Source organism: Drosophila tropicalis, unplaced genomic scaffold, assembly GCF_018151085.1.
Source record: "Drosophila tropicalis isolate 14030-0801.00 unplaced genomic scaffold, ASM1815108v1 contig_878, whole genome shotgun sequence".
NCBI classification, from domain to species: Eukaryota; Metazoa; Arthropoda; class Insecta; order Diptera; family Drosophilidae; genus Drosophila; species Drosophila tropicalis.
Window position 1 is genome coordinate 16,308,764 of NW_027173374.1, and position 16,045 is coordinate 16,324,808.

Sequence of the window (16,045 nt, forward strand, 5' to 3'; positions counted from 1 at the left end):
TTTCAAGACATAGACAATGCAAAGAAAAGGTAACATGAGCTAAAAAACCAACAGAAAGATGAATAGAAAACTGTGTGACAGGCAATCGGAAGAAACAAATGCGCAATTGTTGCTAGTTGCAACAAATGACAATTGTATGCAATCCGGAAATGTCCTGCGTGGACAAGGACAAGGATCGATGGCCACTCAAAGGAAATGAGCCTGGGGTGAGAATAGAACAAACGAGTGAAAGAGATCCTCTCTCTTGGAGTTCAACCCCTACCTTTGAGTGAAAACGTTCTGAATTCAAATTGAGTATTTCTATTTTTTCTTCTCTTCTTGTCCTAGATCTCACTTGGCATTTTAAGTAAGGTCAAACTTGACCCCTAAGACGACCTCAAATAATCGTTTTGTGTCTCTGTTGCTCCTTTTTAGAACGTTTCGCATCCTTCTTTCATTGTTTTGACCTTTTCTCTTTTTGGGACTGATCGTTGACAAAAGCGAGCCAAAGGGCATGGCAATAAATGCGATAAAGATTCGGGTTTTTGTCTTTTCTGTGCAATTGCTTGGAGTCTGCCATAAATTGCCCTCATGTCGTTGCCGGCCAGAGGATCGATGAAAAAGTGTGTTGAATGATACCTTAATTGTGTCTCCGGCAGCTGGAAATTTGGACAGTTTCCATCGAATCTGCAAATTGTGGGTGTTTAATGTGTGTGTATCTGAGGAGTTGTAGTTTTGGGGTCTGCTTACATATGTAATATGTGGATTTACAGAGAATTAAGGCGCGATAAAAGTATAAAGAAGAAATACGTTTTTAAAATGCAAATTAGTTGCTTGAGATATGAACTTTGCAAAGTAGATGCTGGCTAAAACCATATATTTAGTACACTGCACAGTTTTGGTTTGTTTGTATGTTTATAACTTTTAGTAAAAAAAGGATTTTTTAAATCAAATTTTTCATTTAAAAACAGCGCTGCCAGATAAACGGAAAAACTTGGTTCACTTCAAGTCGCCTGCTCACTTTTGAGAGCAATTACTCACTTTAATGAGTACTATTGAGCATTCGCATCAGCTGTGCTGTCGACAAAAAAACAAATGCAAAGTTTACGGATATAGGTTTTTGTTGTTAGTTTTCAAAAAATGAGTCAATATAGCCACGTTAAGTACACCGCATCCCCAACGCCATCGGTGGTGTCGGGCTACTCGAGCGCATCCCGGTTTCAACAGTCGCCACTGCCGCCTCCCGTGGGCTACCGCAAGAATTGTCTATCGGCCACATCAAAGAGCTACAAATATCTGCGACGTCTACTGAAATTCAATCAAATGGATTTCGAATTTGCTTTGTGGCAAATGATCTATTTATTTATAGCACCGCAAAAGGTTTACAGAAACTTCAACTACAGGAAGCAAACGAAATCCCAGTTTGCCCGTGATGATCCAGCATTTTTGGTGCTTCTTGTGGTCTGTCTATGTGGTAGGTACATACATAGATGAGTTGGGATGATTGGAATTCACTTCATTTCCTTGTTCTTGCAGTGACCTCGTTAGGTTTTGCCTATGTACTGGGCTTGTCCTTCTGGCAGAGCATATCCTTCATTTTCTATGTGGTTTTCGTGGATTGCATATTTGCTGGCATCATAATTGCATCATTCTTTTGGGCAGTGACAAATCGGTATTTGCGCACCAATAGCCTGGAACCGGACATTGAATGGGGCTATGCTTTTGATGTACACTTGAATGCCTTTTTTCCTCCTCTCATGTTGCTGCATTTTATCCAGCTATTCTTCTACAATTGGCTAATAAGTCAGACATGGTTCATTTCGCGGTTTCTTGGCAACACTTTTTGGCTTCTGGCAATGGGCTACTACGTTTACATCACCTTCTTGGGATATAATTGTGAGTTGTATTAGCATTATCTGCAATATATTTGACTAATTTCGTCTTTCTCAGGTATTCCCCATTTAAAGAATACGCGTCTTATATTAATTGCGCTCCCCATTATCTTTCTTTTGTATCTTATTGTCACAATAATCGGCTGGAATGCCACAATATCCTTTATCAATTTTTACAAATATCGTGTGTATTAATCGTGGATTATAAATTATTAAGTTCTTCCCTCTCACAGCCTTTTGCATCATCTTTGATTATGACTAATAAAACTAACTTATGTAGTATATTTCTGAAAACTTTTGAATTCGAAGCAAGATTCTATCAAAGAGATAACGATACAGGATTTTGTTTATTTCCATTAAATTTAAAATGAAACTACATTTAGTTAATAACAAATGCCTCACTGATGACAAGTCTACGCCAGCTGTTTTGGATTGATGAAGGATCTTTTGCGTTTATTACGCTTGCGCTGCAGCTCCAAAGTATGTAGTTCGGTATGCACTTCGGCGAAAATTTCCTTTTGTTCTTCTTCAGGTATGGTGGCACGATATTGTTTCATTAAATCGTATTTCTCCCAAGGTTTTTGCACCTTGGCGGCCGACTTGCGATGTTTATCTTTTATATATTGCTCAATATTGGCAACACCAAGCAAATTCTGACGCTCCCAACGCTCGAGCCAGGGTCTTGGACGTAATACCACTTTAATGTCATTCACTGGGACAGGTGCACCCTCCTCCAAATGCTCGGCCTCCATGTTCTCATCAAAGGAGCTGAACTCCGGCAGTGCATCACGCAAATAAAAGAGACTGTCATCAAGTCGCTTCTCCAAACGGAGAACTTCCACCTTTTGAATGGTAGGATCGTACAGTTCGTAGAGCACTTCCATGCCCTGGTGATCAATAACGTTGCGCAGAATGAATCGTGCCCGAAGTCCGCACCGCTCGCGATGAATGCAAATTCCTACGAAGCGACCTGTTTTGCCAGCGGCATGTGGATCTGAGCTGGTTACCGCCAAAATAGAGCCCACATAGAACTCTGGTAAATCGACTTGTCCTCGGCGATTCAACATATCTAAGCGTTCCAGCTTCTCGCGAATCGTGTTCCGCCATTCTACTTTGGGATCTGGCAGAAACTCTGGATAAACAAAACGGTAGTGTTCAGGCACAATGGCTTTGCGAGCAGCCGGAGGATTGGTATTGGGCAATGAGGGAGTCGAAACAGTTGCTGCTTGTTGTTGCTGCGCCGGCTTTGTGGAAAATGTGACTGAAAATTCACTTGCTGATTAGCATGCACTAGTGTATATGGTATATTCTTACCAATTCGCTTGTAGGCGAACTGCTGAGGCAGTTTTTTACCGACAATTCGACAAAAACCGTTCACGCTCATTTTATTTAGTTTTATAACAAAAAAAACCCGGAACACACCACGGCGAATAGACACCTCACTACCGTGTTGAATTGGGACAAAGTTCAAGTGGCATGGTCACACTACGATCAGCTGATTGGCGCTCCACGTTCAAAAAACAAATAAAAATGGGCGCAGATATCAATTTATTTATTGAAAACTTATTTCAGAAATGCAAGGCTCCGCGGTTATGTAACCAGGTGAGAATGGCACCAGCATGCTGCTTATATCTTGCGTTAGAATACATTCTTAATTTTAAATCATCTCCGTTTTCAGTTTCTGTCACATAATCAGTGAGATTGGCTCCATTGGTACGTTCCAACAATAGAGGAGGGCATAGAACCAAGACTGTATGATATCCTGGAGAGAAAATTATGTCGTCAGGAAAAAACAAAGCATTCGAAAGAAGTATTCCCCGTACCAACAAATCCGTATTTGTGTAGTTGCATGTGAAGAAATCGCAGACTGGGCAGCTTTTCTGTCGGGTACTTAAGTAGTGTCAAGTGTTCGATCAGCTGATCATGATAGTATTTAATAAAATAATCAAAATGATTCAATTTCAGTTGCAATCGGGGAGACCCGAGTAGGAAATAAATTAGATCCCAGGCTACACTCGTAATTTTTGGCAACTGGAGATCTACAAAGTAAGTCTCGGACGGCTCATTCGATTCTGCGCCATATTTAAACATAATATTATTTGTCCACAGATCACCATGGTTAATAGCTACAATAAACAATGTGTTTTCAGTGAGCATCGCTCGATGGTTATTGCATTATTGTTACCATTAAAATCTTGCGGATCGGGATCGGTCATGTCGTGCACCAGGTCAATAAGTTTGGGTTGAATTTTATGCTACAAAAAAATTGGTTGATTCTTGTGGATTTCATTCGATACATAACCACGAAAGACTCACCACAGCCGCGGTGTAGCTCTCATGGTTTTCGTACAAGGGTAGACACTTGAAGAGATAATTGCCAAAGGTTACATTTATGGGTCTAATGTCTTCCCTCATGCTGTCTCCATATTTGGGCTGCAGATAGTATTGGTTATAAGGGCCCTTCAATGCTATGCGCGCTGCTGATCCCGCATGCCACTGTGCTAATTTCTTGAGGACACTTAAGGTGTGCGCCATATCTAGTCCCTCCAAGCGATCTGCGTTTTTAAACCCACGAGGACCCAAATCCTCTAATAGGACGTAGTTATCCGGTGCGTTGATTTCATAACCTTTTGCGGCAAACTTCAAGTCCAGACCTGCCTCACTATACATCTGCTCGATTTCTGGTACCACACTTAAAAATATATCTCTTTCGATTATAAACATATTGTTCTTCTTTAAGATCTCGCGATACATTTCAAAATCGTGTGGAGTTTTTAGCATATAGCTTACTTTTTCAATCGACTGATCTAATAGATAGATAGAAATTGAGATACTAAAACGCCACTTGCTCATTTGAGATAATTCTGAAATGACTCACCATTGAGTTCCACTTCAAAGAATAGTCGTAACATAATTGTGGAGTAATTTTCACCAGGTTTAAGACCTGGAACAGCCTTGAAACATTTTATTTTTTCAAATTTCTCATAATGCTGACGAAGCACATTTGTGAATAGTTCCTCCTTCAGCCAGATGGGCATTTGCACGACGTCGTTATTTTCGGCCATTATTGAATTGGGACAATGAGAAGAATAGACACAACAATAAACTTAGCTTAACCGTCACCTATTTTTGACTAATTGAGGCAAATGTTTGTTGGCCAAATATATACAAACTTCCAAACAACAGGAGAAGCTTTCAAAGCTCATCATAAATTCGCAGAGAATATACAAAGGAACTTTAGTTTTCTTAACAAGGCAGATAATAAAGCGATTCCATCGATCAGATTTCATCGTATAAAATGCTTTCGATGTGACTTCCGATATTTGATATATGTCAAAGCTTTTTTAAAATTATGTCCAAAAATTGGAAACAACATTTTACCTCTGCATGTATTTATCTTTATGGTTTTAATTTTTATTTTGATTGATATTTGTAAAGATGACTTACCAGTGTTCAAATTACAGTTGATCCGGGATTATTTGATTATTTTGTAATTAGTACTTGTATTGGTAAATGTTTACTATTACTACTCGAGATTTCAGTGTTGAAAAGTGGAAAAATCGGGTAAAGCTAGATTTCAGTGTTGTCAAACGCTATTTTTTATTTGGCGCGCTGTTTGACCGCCCTGGTAGCCAAATATTTTAATCTAATTTCTAAAGTCGAGGAATATTTGGCTGCTCTGGCAGCCGAATATTGTATTCTAAACTATATTTGTTCCATAAAATCAAGAAATATTGTAAACTCAACAATATTTTCGTTTGTTGAGAATAGTGCGAACAAAAGATTCAAAATGCCCGCGTATTCGAGTATCCAAAATTCGGCATTTGGCAACACCATCTCAAAATTGAACAGCTTTTTTTAGCCGGAAAAGGCTACTTTTAGCTATAGTCCCGCTAAAAATATTAATTTTCTTTTGTTAATTACTCAAAAACTACGAAATAAATCGCCAAGGCGCACCTGAGGTCGTGCTCGTGCAATTTTTCTCTTTCGTTTGATACCAAAATTATGTAGTTTAAGGGCGTTTTGGGCCCGAGTAGTAATAGTAAACATTTACCCTTGTATTTAGTAATTAGTACTTCCTTGGTTAAGTTACACAAGATCTGGGGAAATTGAAAAAAGCCAATTTAAAATTTATTTGTAACTGAAATGCTTCAACGTATTGGCTTGCCAATATTTTCCAACACTGATGTGTTGTTGCCACTAATCAGCTGAGCTGTGTGAACTAACAGACACAAATTTGAGTCTCTGTTGGTGTTTTTTACGCGATTCAAAGTGTCGGAATATTTTATTTTTGAAATTGGCGAATTTCGCAGTGGAAAGGGTAATTCGAGAAAAAGGCCTATGCCCTACATTTGAGTGGAATTGTTCAGAATGGCGCGAATTACATGGCGTGGAAGCAGCACACAAAGTCTCTTGTAAGGATAACCACCACACAATGTTAATAATATGAAAACATAAATTATTTGGGGTTCATATTGCAGCTCAAGGTGGCGTCTTCAATGGTCCTATATGAAGCATTGCTGGTAACTTACCATTTTCAGTATATCAGGGAATTGTTTTTATAAAAAGTTCTATCTAATTTCACTTAGGCACTCCCTAACATTTAATGCTCACATGAACTCCTCCTATGCCACAGACGTGTGCATGACTCCCATATTTTGGATTGTGGATAACTACACTCACTGCCTGGGTCCGGTAAGAGAGATATTCTCATGATTTATATGTATAAGTGTATTACCCGGGTTCTTTTGCAGTTTTTTGTGGTTGGCGTCGCTGCCCTTACCACCGCAGTTGTGAGCATTGCATATTGGATTGGCTTACCTTTCTGGTGGGCAAAGAGCCAGTTAGCTACTATATTTTTGCTCCTGGTGGGAAACTGGCTGTTGTTAAACGTGATATTCCACTATGTAATGGCTGTGATAACACCGGCCGGTTATCCACCGGAGGGTGTTTCTTTAGTCGAGGCTGTGAGCATGTGTGCGAAATGCATTAGTCCAAAGCCTCCGAGAACTCATCACTGTTCAGTTTGCAATCGATGTATATTAAAAATGGATCATCACTGTCGTAAGATTTTAAAAAGATATTCAAATTCTTAGCCTTCTTACATATGATTGGCCTTCCAGCTTGGTTAAATAACTGTGTTGGCTATGGCAACCATCGGTACTTCTTCCTTTACATGCTGTATACCACTGTGGGTTGCCTGTTCCTCATTTTATTCGGACTGGAGATTGGTTACAAGTATCTTTGGTTAGACCATGGCGACAACTGGACGGAGTTGGAGCCCCTGGAGGGGCAGCCAGTTAAATTTAATTTAAGTGGTCATATTATTCCTGTGGTAAAACAATTGGAGTGTCTTTCATGATCTATGTTTTATTATCATCAGCATCTTGTAGACACATCCCCATGAATACGATGAATTTGTGTTGCCGCCTGCCATACACAATCTGCCAACACCCCTGCTTGATACGAATGCCCCGTCTACTGGCCGACGACGTGCCTTGTGGTTCATGGCATTTACTCTGGTTTCAGTCGTCTTGGCACTGGGCACGTTGAGCTTCTGGCATGCCAAGTTAATTACACGTGGCGAAACCAGTGTAGAGGCGCATATAAATCAAGCCGAGGCTAAACGATTACTCCAGCAGCAACGCGTCTACATAAATCCCTATAATTTTGGTGGCAAAAAGAACTGGAAGCTCTTTCTGGGTCTGGTTCGAGGCAGGTGAGTACATCACATTTTATTTGTAATAGGTATACTGAAAGCATGTCTCGATTACAAATAGGTCGTTTTTCCGGACAGTACTACTGCCCTCCTGGCACAAGGCCGATGGCACTGGCCTTAGTTTTCACACTGTCCATGATGCTCCATTCGAAGACGAGTGGCCATAGCCGTAACTTAACTGATTAGCTTATTTAAAACTTGTGATTTAAAACCTAGCAATTTCTAGTCTTAAGTTTAAGGTGGACGTTCATAATGTCTTAAGAGTTTACCAAAAATTCTTAAACCAGCTCAAAACGTAATAGGGTTTTCTTATAAAACCCAATATAAAATCTACATTTTTACTGCAATAGAAATAGCGTTAATGCCCAATCAATCCATAGTTATCACAACAACGAAACAGTTGCAACATTCCATTAAATCTTCTATAGGATTTCCAACAAGTGTATTTATTATTTTGCTTCTAATGTTACCATAGTGACGAAAAGGTTAACAATAAATAAACAAGTCCACAGATATTCAAGTAAACTGAATCTGTTGCCCTAGCATGTTAAACGTTGTCATGGATGACGGTTTGTGCCGGTATGACAACTTGTTGTCAGGATAAAATATTCAAATTTTGGTTTGTTCAATAAAATACAACTTATCCAGTTGAAAACAGAACGAATCAACGAAATCAAAGATGTCCAAAGCATCGGGATCCGAAGATGAACCTCTGGTGCCAGACGATTTTGATGATGATTTCTACCGAGAACTGGGTGATAAGATACCCGAGGCGACCAAGGCGCTACGTCAAAAAGATACACCAAATAATGCCGACAATGTGCAACGTCTGCTGATCTGTGGCACTCGCTATAAGAATGATTTGAGGTTAGAGCAGTCACGCTGTGAAGAGCTAAGGCAAGAGATCGAAGGACTTCACGCTCGCTTGGAGGCTGCAGGACGGGTAAGCAAACTTGATTTGGCAACAATCGAGGAGCTACGAGGAGTAATAGGTAAGTATGCAGAGTCTGGCAAGAAAAAGGCAAAGTAATCATACAAATCTTTATTGACAGAGGGGGCCTGGAAGCAGAAAGATGCCGCCCAAATACGAGAACAAACTGCCCAGGATGAGGTTCTTAATTTGCGGGAGAAACTGGATGAATCGGAGCTGATGGTGGTCCACTTAAATGAGAAGCGTTTGGCCATGAGTAGTAAACGAGATGATGGCAAGGAACGTGAACGTCTCAACAATGAAATAAAGGATTTGAATAAGCGTTTGCAAATGCAAAGAACCTACACAGCAGAAGTGGAGGCTACCATAGAAGGACTAGAGGGCAAGAATAAAGAGCTCCTTAAACTACTAGATGAAACTTCGGCCGATGCCTGCAATTTAAAGCGCAAAAGTGACAGTCTCGCTAAAGAACTGAGCAGCATGAAAACCGAAGAGGCTCGCTACCAAGAGCAGATTGCCCAAATGAAATCCGCCAACGAGCATCTTACGAAAATTAAGGTTCGTCAGAATCTACAGATTCTATCGTTGAAAACGAATCTGGAGCATCTTAATACACAGCACAACGCCACTAACAATAAGTTGGCAAAGATCACAGTGGATCTAGAGTACACGGTGCAGGAGCGGGACAAGAACAAGCGTGCTCTCAATCAGCGCATTAATCTGCTAAAGTTGCGCGAGGACGAACTAATCAAGGTGCGCCAGGACAATGGAAAACTTGCCAAATCTCAGGAAACTATTGCCCGTAAATATGCAGGCCTGGATGAGTCCAAGCGTGAGGTTGAGCAAGACAATATTCGACTTAGGACTCAACTAGGCACCCAGGACAAGGAATTGGAGTCTATGCGTCGCGTGGTTCACCATTTTGAGAAGAACAACGAACAATTGACCAAAGAGCGTGACTCCCTAAGGCGTAATCTACAGGCTGAACACCAGTCGGCCGAGCAAAGCAGCGCTTTACATAAGGAGTCGCAACATGAGGTGCGGGCTCTTAAGGACACTATCAGTAATATGGATCTGAAAATGAAGAAACTCAACGAAGACATGTCCAAGTTAAAAAGAGAAAAGACAAAAAAGCTTGAGGAAATTCAGCACTGGATCGACAAGATCGATGCCTTGCAGAGTAAGTAAAAACGAATTTTATTTGGTCGGCTGATATTTACTTGTTGTTTTTTCAGATGAAATACACTTAAAAGAAAATTATGAAATCGAATTAAAGCGCACTATAAGCGATTTGGAAACAAAATGCGCCAAGTTTCAGCAGCAACACGATGTCCTAGTCGCCGAACGACAAGGACTGCAACGCAATCTTCAGGCCTCCGATGACGAAAGGCAAAAGCTACGTGACCATACAGTGAATCTCCAAGCCGTAATTGAAAAACTCAAGGGAAAGATTGGGTATCGTGATGCGGAATTGGGTAAACTGCAGCTACAAATCGATCGAATGGAAAAGGAACGCCGATTGCTTCGCAACGATGTGCGACATGCCCAGCTGGGGCAGCAGCATACCAAGGCAGAACTGTTGGACAAACGAAAGGAGAATGATCGTCACGCAAGATCGTTGCAGGAAGACGAGCAGCGGCTGGCACGCATGGGTCGGGATGTGGACAATTTAATAAACGAAAAGAACACGATAAGTGCGTCATTAACCAAGCGAAATGAGGAATACGATCGCTTGCGGCATAATCTAGAAAATCTTCAAACGGCACACGATCAGGCGGAACGTCAGTGTGGCCAATACCAAGATGATATACGCCTTATGGGCGTGGAGATAAAAAATTTACGAACCGAGCGTGATGTTTTGCGGGCGGATCGCGAGAGTGCTGCCGATCTGCGACAGGAACTGCTTCAAATGCACCGAATGCTCAATCAGGAACGTATCAAGGCTCGTGCCCTTCAAGACGAAATGGTCACACCGATGAATGTTCATCGCTGGCGTCTCCTGAGTGGCAGGGATCCGGAGAAAATGGATCTCCTTGATAAAATACAAATACTCCGAAAGCAATTGCTGGCCCAGAGTGTCAGTTCTATGGAGCAAGAGCGGGCCCTGAATGAGGCCCAACAACTATATGCAGCACTGAAAGAGTTTATGCTAAAGCTGCCCAGTCACAAAGTGCAAGCTGAATTGAACCGGGTTAAGGCATCGCTTAGTGCCAGGGATCGCAAGATGAAAGTTCTCAAGGCCGAACTAAGTGTTAAAGAGGCCGAGGAAAAATCTAACCTCGTCCAGCTGGAGGAGATGCGAACTAATCTTTCTCAGACAAAGATTCAACTGCTTGAGGAAAAGAAACGAAAACAAAAATTGCTAGACGAACGCTTGATTTTAGAACAAATGCAATCCCAGTGCTACTCGGCACCATCCCAATTGCCAAGAACATTGGGAGCTGGGTTTAAAATGGTTAGCACGTTAATATAATCAGATAAAATAATAACAATAAAGTAAAACCTAACTATTTGCTACTTGGCACGATCGTAATCGGACATTATCTCATAGGCCACAATCGAGCTGGAACTTTGAAACACTTCCTTCGTACACTGTTCCAGACTAACCAGATGCATCCCGGCATTATCTTTGAGCTTCCGATGTTCCTGGCACTGACATTTGTTCTTTTGCAGGGCCTCTTTCTGGGGATTCTCATGTTGTTCCCTCAGTGTCTGCTGGTACCTCTCGATCAGGCAGTCCCGGGTCTTTACGTCGATCTCTGTTATCCGCAATTCAGCAGTTAGTGCCTTTACCCGGCGGCGCTGTTCTCTGTTGATACGCTGCTGATCGGACAGAGCCTGCGCCACGCCAGGATCCGGCATGTGTTTCAATTGCTGTTTGAGCGTGTTGTACAATTGATGAGAATCGTGCAATCGTTGCTCCATATTCGTACGCTCCACATTAAGGCGAATGTTGCGTTTTAAAAGCAATTGAATTTTTCGGATCAGCTCATAGCGACGAGGATCTTTACCCAGTAGAATGCGCCAACGATGAATGCGGAAGGGGCGGGCCATCTCTTCCATGTAGGCAGTCACTCGGAGCCGTTCCTGATTAAGTTCACGCTCCAAGCGTATTATTTCGTGCCGAAGATTGGCTGTGTTATCCACTGCACGCCGAATGCACTCCCGGGACATGCTCAAATTGGTTATCTCCAACTTAAGCAGACGGATATCCTCAATGCGCTTGTTGTACTGAGCCGTTCCGCTATCAATGGCGAACTGCATCATTGCGACCTTTTCACGCAATGTAAGCAGCTCGTCATTTCGGCGAACCATTTGCAGTCCAACCAGCGTCTTTTCCTTATTTATCTCTTCGAGAGTGCAGGAGATGTGCTTGAAACGCTTTTCATCCTCATCGACGGTGTGCTGTGACTGCACTAAACGCAATTTCATCTCTCGCAAATCGTTGCGAGTGGTGTGCAACAGACGCTCCTTGATATGGATCTCATTCTCCTTCTGTTTCATGCTGCTATTCAGCTGGTCGATTTGATTGCGCAATGACGTGATGTCCCTCTCGTTCATCGACAGCTCGTTAGTTAATTGATTGATCTGATGGGTCAATTTGCCTGTGACACCCTGTAGATTCTGACGGTCTCGAGAGCAAACGTCCAGGTTCTTGATCAGCATCATTTTCTCTGAGTGTACAAGTTCCATTTGCTTCTTGACCTTGTGAAAGTCCTGCTGCTTTTGTTGAAGGCTCTCTTGAATCTCGGCCAATCGTTCGGTCTTATTCTGCACAACCTCTGTTAGATGATTTTAAAGTAAAATGTGAATAAAGTTTTCAAGGCACCCAAACTACTTGCCTTCTAATGTTTCTATTCGCTTATTTAGCTCTTGGGCCTCTTGAACAAGCTCCAACTTTTCCCGTGTTATCTTTTGTAGCCTCCCTTCCTTCTCATCCAGAGAATTGTTCGCCCGAATTAGGTCTACTTGTACATTCTGCATTTGGTTGCGTAGGATGGCCATATTATGACGCAATCCGGCAACTATATCGTTGAGCCGCGTTACATCGCGACGCACCTTTTCCCGACTGATTTTCATTTCCTCCTTTTGGCGAGTAGCTTCTTCCACATTATTATTGGCCACCATAAGATTCTTTCCCATTACCATTAGTTTATTTCTGTGATAAAAAGGCAAGTACGATGCCAGTGAATAAGAGATCTCGTAAAATAAACTTACTGCAAGACCAACAACTGATCATTTAAATCAGTATTTTTCTTGGCAACCTGGTGGAACCGACGCTCTAATAAAACTACTTCGTCTGCCTTCTTTTTGGCATCTCGTGCGCCTGCACGATTTATTGCCTCAAGATCAGTTCGCTCGTGTCTCAGACGTTCCGCAGTATCCTCTAACAATTTTTTGTCGTTGATAAGGCGATTTCGTTCGTCCTCCAGGCGGCGAAGTACTTTGGTTAAGTTGTAGTTTTCGTGTGACAGTCGATCGCGAACCTGTTTGTGTTTTCCACTGGCAGCCAGGCACATCTGCAGATCGTTTTGCAATTGCTGAAGACCAATAAGTCGGTTCTGGCCTTCAAGAATTTCTTTCTGCTGAACTTGGATCCGCTCTTCAAAGCTGTCATTTAAGGCCTGTTGCTTGCGTTCTATCTTGTGCTTCTCCGACTCGACCATCTTGACGTGATTTTGCATTTTTATGATGGTCTCTTCATGCGTTCCAATTATGATTTCAAGGGATTGCGAATATTCTCGATTCAGTTCTAGGCGCTTTTGATAATCAGCCAGCTCGGCGGATAAACGATCGCGCTCCCGATAGACAATACTCCGGATGCGAAGCTCCTTCCTGCGGATTACAGTGCGGATGAGTTAAGGATGAGGTAAACACCACAGATCGACTCACTGTTGTCCAATTGGCTGCTCGACAGGCTTTTTACGGTTCTCTTCTTGGTGTGCTATATTATACAATTGACCCTGCATACGAGCTTCCCGTAAGTGTACCGCATCAGCAGTGCGCCAAGCCTCTGCTAGAGATTCCCGCAAATGCTCCATAACGGCATCCGACGTGGCTGTTGTCTTAAGGGCCAAGGCCAGCTTTTCATCAGCGGATTGTACTTTTTTCCGAATTGCTGCATGGGCGGAGGCTTCTGCTACGTAATGGCTGTGCATTCTGGCCAACAAATCCACATATAGTTTCATTTTACCCGTCACGAAGGGATCGCGCTTTGATAGTTGATGGATTAGCTCGTACGAAGCCTCAAAAAAGGCTTCATCAACATCTTTGGTCAGATCCACATCGGCAGCTTCGATGCGATTTTCAAATAACTTTGAATTCTTTACATCCAAATGTATCTCAGATTGAACTTTATGTTTGCGCGCCGACATATTTTCGCGAACCATTGAGACAAGCAAATGGGAAAATAGAAAGTAAGCAAAGAACAAAGAAAAATGCAAAAAAAAAAAAAAAAAAAACGAACAAAAAAAAAGTAATAGAATGTAAACGGAGTTATGTTTTTGTGTGTATACTGATTCTGAAGTTTATCTCTAATCTAAATGTTTGTTCCATATTTCTTAGTTATTATCTTCTGCATTTTCCTCAGTCTAGTCTATTAGGAATTAACATTTCATTGACTTGTTCAACGAGGTTCGCCTAATTCACGTCAGGTTCGAACATATAAATCTCATTAACACCAATTAACATTAAGGCAAGCTCAAATAGATTGACGGTGTGCGCTTGTGTGTGCGGAAGTGGAATTTCTATGGAATTCCTTTATACTAGCGTAAACTAATCACATAACCTTTTCAATAGTAGCTACCAGTTTCTTCAGCTTGTGAACAATCAATCAAGCGGAGAATATCTACACTGTAAATAATTTACAACCTATTCAATCGAAAAGCCAAGTATTATATTTTAAGAGATTAAAAGAACAAATCAAGTCTTGATTTTTTTGTTTAGAGTAGGCATCGTCATTATCGTCATCGATCCACATAGCAAACAAGCATATTAAAATTTAACCTAATTCCATGGCTATTTACAAGGAGCAATTCGGACAACGGTTGCTTTCTTTTAATGTATAATATTAAAATAGTGTGTACTTCTAGAAAGTCTTAAAGATAGACATTTAAGAAAACACAGCCTTGGAGTCTCATATTGGCAGACTTTTGAATGAAAGTAAAACATTTTCCTCATAGCTATAAAGCAAATTTTATTATGCAATTAATCTTTCTTTGATCACTAGACCGGAAAACTAAAAATGAAATATGAAAATGTGGTTAATGCATTTCCAACTAATTACAATTCAAACACACACACACACACACAAGAAATCGTTGATTAATTTTTTGCGTACTTCAATTAATTTGTTTATGCAAAAGTGAAACCAAAACTTGCGCTTCATTAAATGACAAAGTGATTTCTCTTAGGTGAGAGAAAAAAAAAAACGAATGAAGGGGGAAGAAGAAGAAAAGGTTGTTGCCAACTCAAATACAAGTGCAAATGGCAAGCTCTATAAATCAATCGAGCATATTTGTTGCCTACTTTTTCTCAATAAACGAGGAAAGGAGACTGCACACATGGCGTATGCTTATTTTCGTATACTATATATAATATGGCATATAGTGGAGACAGTGATATCCTTTTCACCCTCTCAAATACACACGCAGAGAGACACACTCAACTGGTAACCTATTTCTCATGCTGTCAAAACAAAGTCAAGCGGTAATTGACACATGTTGACTTTGCGAGTCCTTCTTAAGTTCCCCTGTCTGTCTAGATTGAATTTCCTGTTCCTAAGTTCTTGTTCCTTATTTAAGTTCGGTTTCTGCCGATTTTCGGTAAGCTAAGTTTAAATATGAGCAGATTTTCTGATAAAACCATATTGACATCGTTCTGGAATTGACTGAGAAAAACGTTTATTGAAATTATTATGTCTCTTAGAAAGACTCCTCGCAACGTATTTTCAAAAAAAAATCTGCTTTACCGAATAAACACAACACATGAGGTCGGTAAGCGAAAGGGCGGGTGCAAATGAAGGGATAGATGAAACTGGTCTATAAAACCCAAAAACAACAAATGCGCATAAATTTATCATAATAAACATGCACAAATCGCGTTGAATATATAAACAGAGGAGCATGAGCATGAAGTAAATGTTCCCACCCTCAGTGGAGAAAAAAAACAGGAAAAAAAGTACAAAAATATGTTGCGTATACTTAATGTGTATGGAGAGGGCGTGGAAAATGTATGCCATAAACTAAACGCAACAATATCATAAAAAAGCTAAACATGCTTAGAGAATGAATGCGGGATGAGTGCATATGCCTGTCCCTGGGTGAGCTCATACATACCAAAAATGAGGCAGGGAGGCTGAATGATGGTTAGGTTAGTTTTGATACCAGCCAGCCTAAATGGCCAGTCATAATCACAAATGGGTAAGCACATTCACACATACACACAAACACACCCACCCTCACCATCTAACGTACGTTCTTACAAACATACATATATAAACAGGCAGTAGACATTAGTAAACAC

At 41.0% G+C, this 16,045-nt stretch overlaps 6 protein-coding genes across 7 annotated transcripts; 3 read left to right on the top strand and 3 right to left on the bottom strand.

Moving 5' to 3' along the window:
- Nucleotides 1–1,029: 1,029 nt before the first annotated feature.
- On the top strand, nt 1,030–2,155 carry Unc50 (Unc50 RNA binding protein). Its single transcript, XM_068300931.1, has 3 exons — nt 1,030–1,453; nt 1,516–1,875; nt 1,930–2,155. Exons 1-3 carry the CDS (start codon nt 1,120–1,122, stop codon nt 2,064–2,066), a joined length of 831 nt encoding a protein of 276 aa, XP_068157032.1. The 5' UTR covers nt 1,030–1,119; the 3' UTR covers nt 2,067–2,155.
- Nucleotides 2,156–2,199: 44 nt separating this feature from the next.
- Nucleotides 2,200–3,321, bottom strand: mRpL19 (mitochondrial ribosomal protein L19). Its single transcript, XM_068300930.1, has 2 exons — nt 3,186–3,321; nt 2,200–3,132 (listed from the first exon to the last, which is right to left on the bottom strand). Exons 1-2 carry the CDS (start codon nt 3,253–3,255, stop codon nt 2,285–2,287), a joined length of 918 nt encoding a protein of 305 aa, XP_068157031.1. The 5' UTR covers nt 3,256–3,321; the 3' UTR covers nt 2,200–2,284.
- An 81-nt stretch (nt 3,322–3,402) lies between these two features.
- Nucleotides 3,403–4,989, bottom strand: LOC137585230 (uncharacterized). Its single transcript, XM_068300929.1, has 5 exons — nt 4,750–4,989; nt 4,188–4,678; nt 4,057–4,126; nt 3,695–3,997; nt 3,403–3,633 (listed from the first exon to the last, which is right to left on the bottom strand). The coding sequence occupies exons 1-5, from the start codon at nt 4,934–4,936 to the stop codon at nt 3,440–3,442; spliced, it is 1,245 nt and encodes a 414-aa protein (XP_068157030.1). The 5' UTR covers nt 4,937–4,989; the 3' UTR covers nt 3,403–3,439.
- A 1,084-nt stretch (nt 4,990–6,073) lies between these two features.
- LOC137584788 (palmitoyltransferase ZDHHC16) lies at nt 6,074–8,103 on the top strand. Of its 2 annotated transcripts, none has more exons than XM_068300352.1 (7): nt 6,074–6,286; nt 6,353–6,394; nt 6,461–6,566; nt 6,626–6,935; nt 6,995–7,206; nt 7,265–7,590; nt 7,652–8,103. In XM_068300352.1, the coding sequence occupies exons 1-7, from the start codon at nt 6,243–6,245 to the stop codon at nt 7,755–7,757; spliced, it is 1,146 nt and encodes a 381-aa protein (XP_068156453.1). In that variant the 5' UTR covers nt 6,074–6,242; the 3' UTR covers nt 7,758–8,103. The 2 variants fall into 2 exon arrangements, with proteins under 2 accessions (XP_068156453.1, XP_068156452.1); XM_068300351.1 differs by having other exon boundaries at nt 7,265–7,586.
- A 62-nt stretch (nt 8,104–8,165) lies between these two features.
- Nucleotides 8,166–11,023, top strand: LOC137585508 (cilia- and flagella-associated protein 58). The gene is made up of 3 exons (XM_068301311.1): nt 8,166–8,582; nt 8,643–9,701; nt 9,757–11,023. The coding sequence occupies exons 1-3, from the start codon at nt 8,270–8,272 to the stop codon at nt 10,992–10,994; spliced, it is 2,610 nt and encodes an 869-aa protein (XP_068157412.1). The 5' UTR covers nt 8,166–8,269; the 3' UTR covers nt 10,995–11,023.
- LOC137585507 (cilia- and flagella-associated protein 58) lies at nt 10,964–13,998 on the bottom strand. The gene is made up of 4 exons (XM_068301310.1): nt 13,415–13,998; nt 12,740–13,357; nt 12,364–12,680; nt 10,964–12,303 (listed from the first exon to the last, which is right to left on the bottom strand). The coding sequence occupies exons 1-4, from the start codon at nt 13,909–13,911 to the stop codon at nt 11,036–11,038; spliced, it is 2,700 nt and encodes an 899-aa protein (XP_068157411.1). The 5' UTR covers nt 13,912–13,998; the 3' UTR covers nt 10,964–11,035.
- Nucleotides 13,999–16,045: the final 2,047 nt, after the last annotated feature.

Bases quoted from the DNA above. Each gene is read 5' to 3' on its own strand.
- LOC137585508 (XM_068301311.1), top strand. From the start codon at position 8,270: ATGTCCAAAGCATCGGGATCCGAAGATGAACCTCTGGTGCCAGACGAT. The intron at 8,583-8,642 runs GTAAGTATGCAG...CTTTATTGACAG, and splicing joins GGAGCTACGAGGAGTAATAG to AGGGGGCCTGGAAGCAGAAA. The intron at 9,702-9,756 runs GTAAGTAAAAAC...TTGTTTTTTCAG, and splicing joins CAAGATCGATGCCTTGCAGA to ATGAAATACACTTAAAAGAA.
- LOC137585507 (XM_068301310.1), bottom strand. From the start codon at position 13,911: ATGGTTCGCGAAAATATGTCGGCGCGCAAACATAAAGTTCAATCTGAG. The intron at 12,681-12,739 runs GTAAGTTTATTT...TTTTTATCACAG, and splicing joins GATCAGTTGTTGGTCTTGCA to AAATAAACTAATGGTAATGG. The intron at 12,304-12,363 runs GCAAGTAGTTTG...ATCATCTAACAG, and splicing joins GCGAATAGAAACATTAGAAG to AGGTTGTGCAGAATAAGACC.
- Unc50 (XM_068300931.1), top strand. From the start codon at position 1,120: ATGAGTCAATATAGCCACGTTAAGTACACCGCATCCCCAACGCCATCG. The intron at 1,454-1,515 runs GTAGGTACATAC...TTGTTCTTGCAG, and splicing joins TCTTGTGGTCTGTCTATGTG to TGACCTCGTTAGGTTTTGCC. The intron at 1,876-1,929 runs GTGAGTTGTATT...CGTCTTTCTCAG, and splicing joins CACCTTCTTGGGATATAATT to GTATTCCCCATTTAAAGAAT.
- LOC137585230 (XM_068300929.1), bottom strand. From the start codon at position 4,936: ATGGCCGAAAATAACGACGTCGTGCAAATGCCCATCTGGCTGAAGGAG. The intron at 4,679-4,749 runs GTGAGTCATTTC...TCTATCTATTAG, and splicing joins CTTTGAAGTGGAACTCAATG to ATCAGTCGATTGAAAAAGTA. The intron at 3,634-3,694 runs GTACGGGGAATA...TTTTCTCTCCAG, and splicing joins ACACAAATACGGATTTGTTG to GATATCATACAGTCTTGGTT.
- LOC137584788 (XM_068300351.1), top strand. From the start codon at position 6,243: ATGGCGCGAATTACATGGCGTGGAAGCAGCACACAAAGTCTCTT. The intron at 6,567-6,625 runs GTAAGAGAGATA...GTTCTTTTGCAG, and splicing joins ACACTCACTGCCTGGGTCCG to TTTTTTGTGGTTGGCGTCGC. The intron at 7,587-7,651 runs GCAGGTGAGTAC...GATTACAAATAG, and splicing joins CTTTCTGGGTCTGGTTCGAG to GTCGTTTTTCCGGACAGTAC.
- mRpL19 (XM_068300930.1), bottom strand. From the start codon at position 3,255: ATGAGCGTGAACGGTTTTTGTCGAATTGTCGGTAAAAAACTGCCTCAG. The intron at 3,133-3,185 runs GTAAGAATATAC...GTGAATTTTCAG, and splicing joins GTTCGCCTACAAGCGAATTG to TCACATTTTCCACAAAGCCG.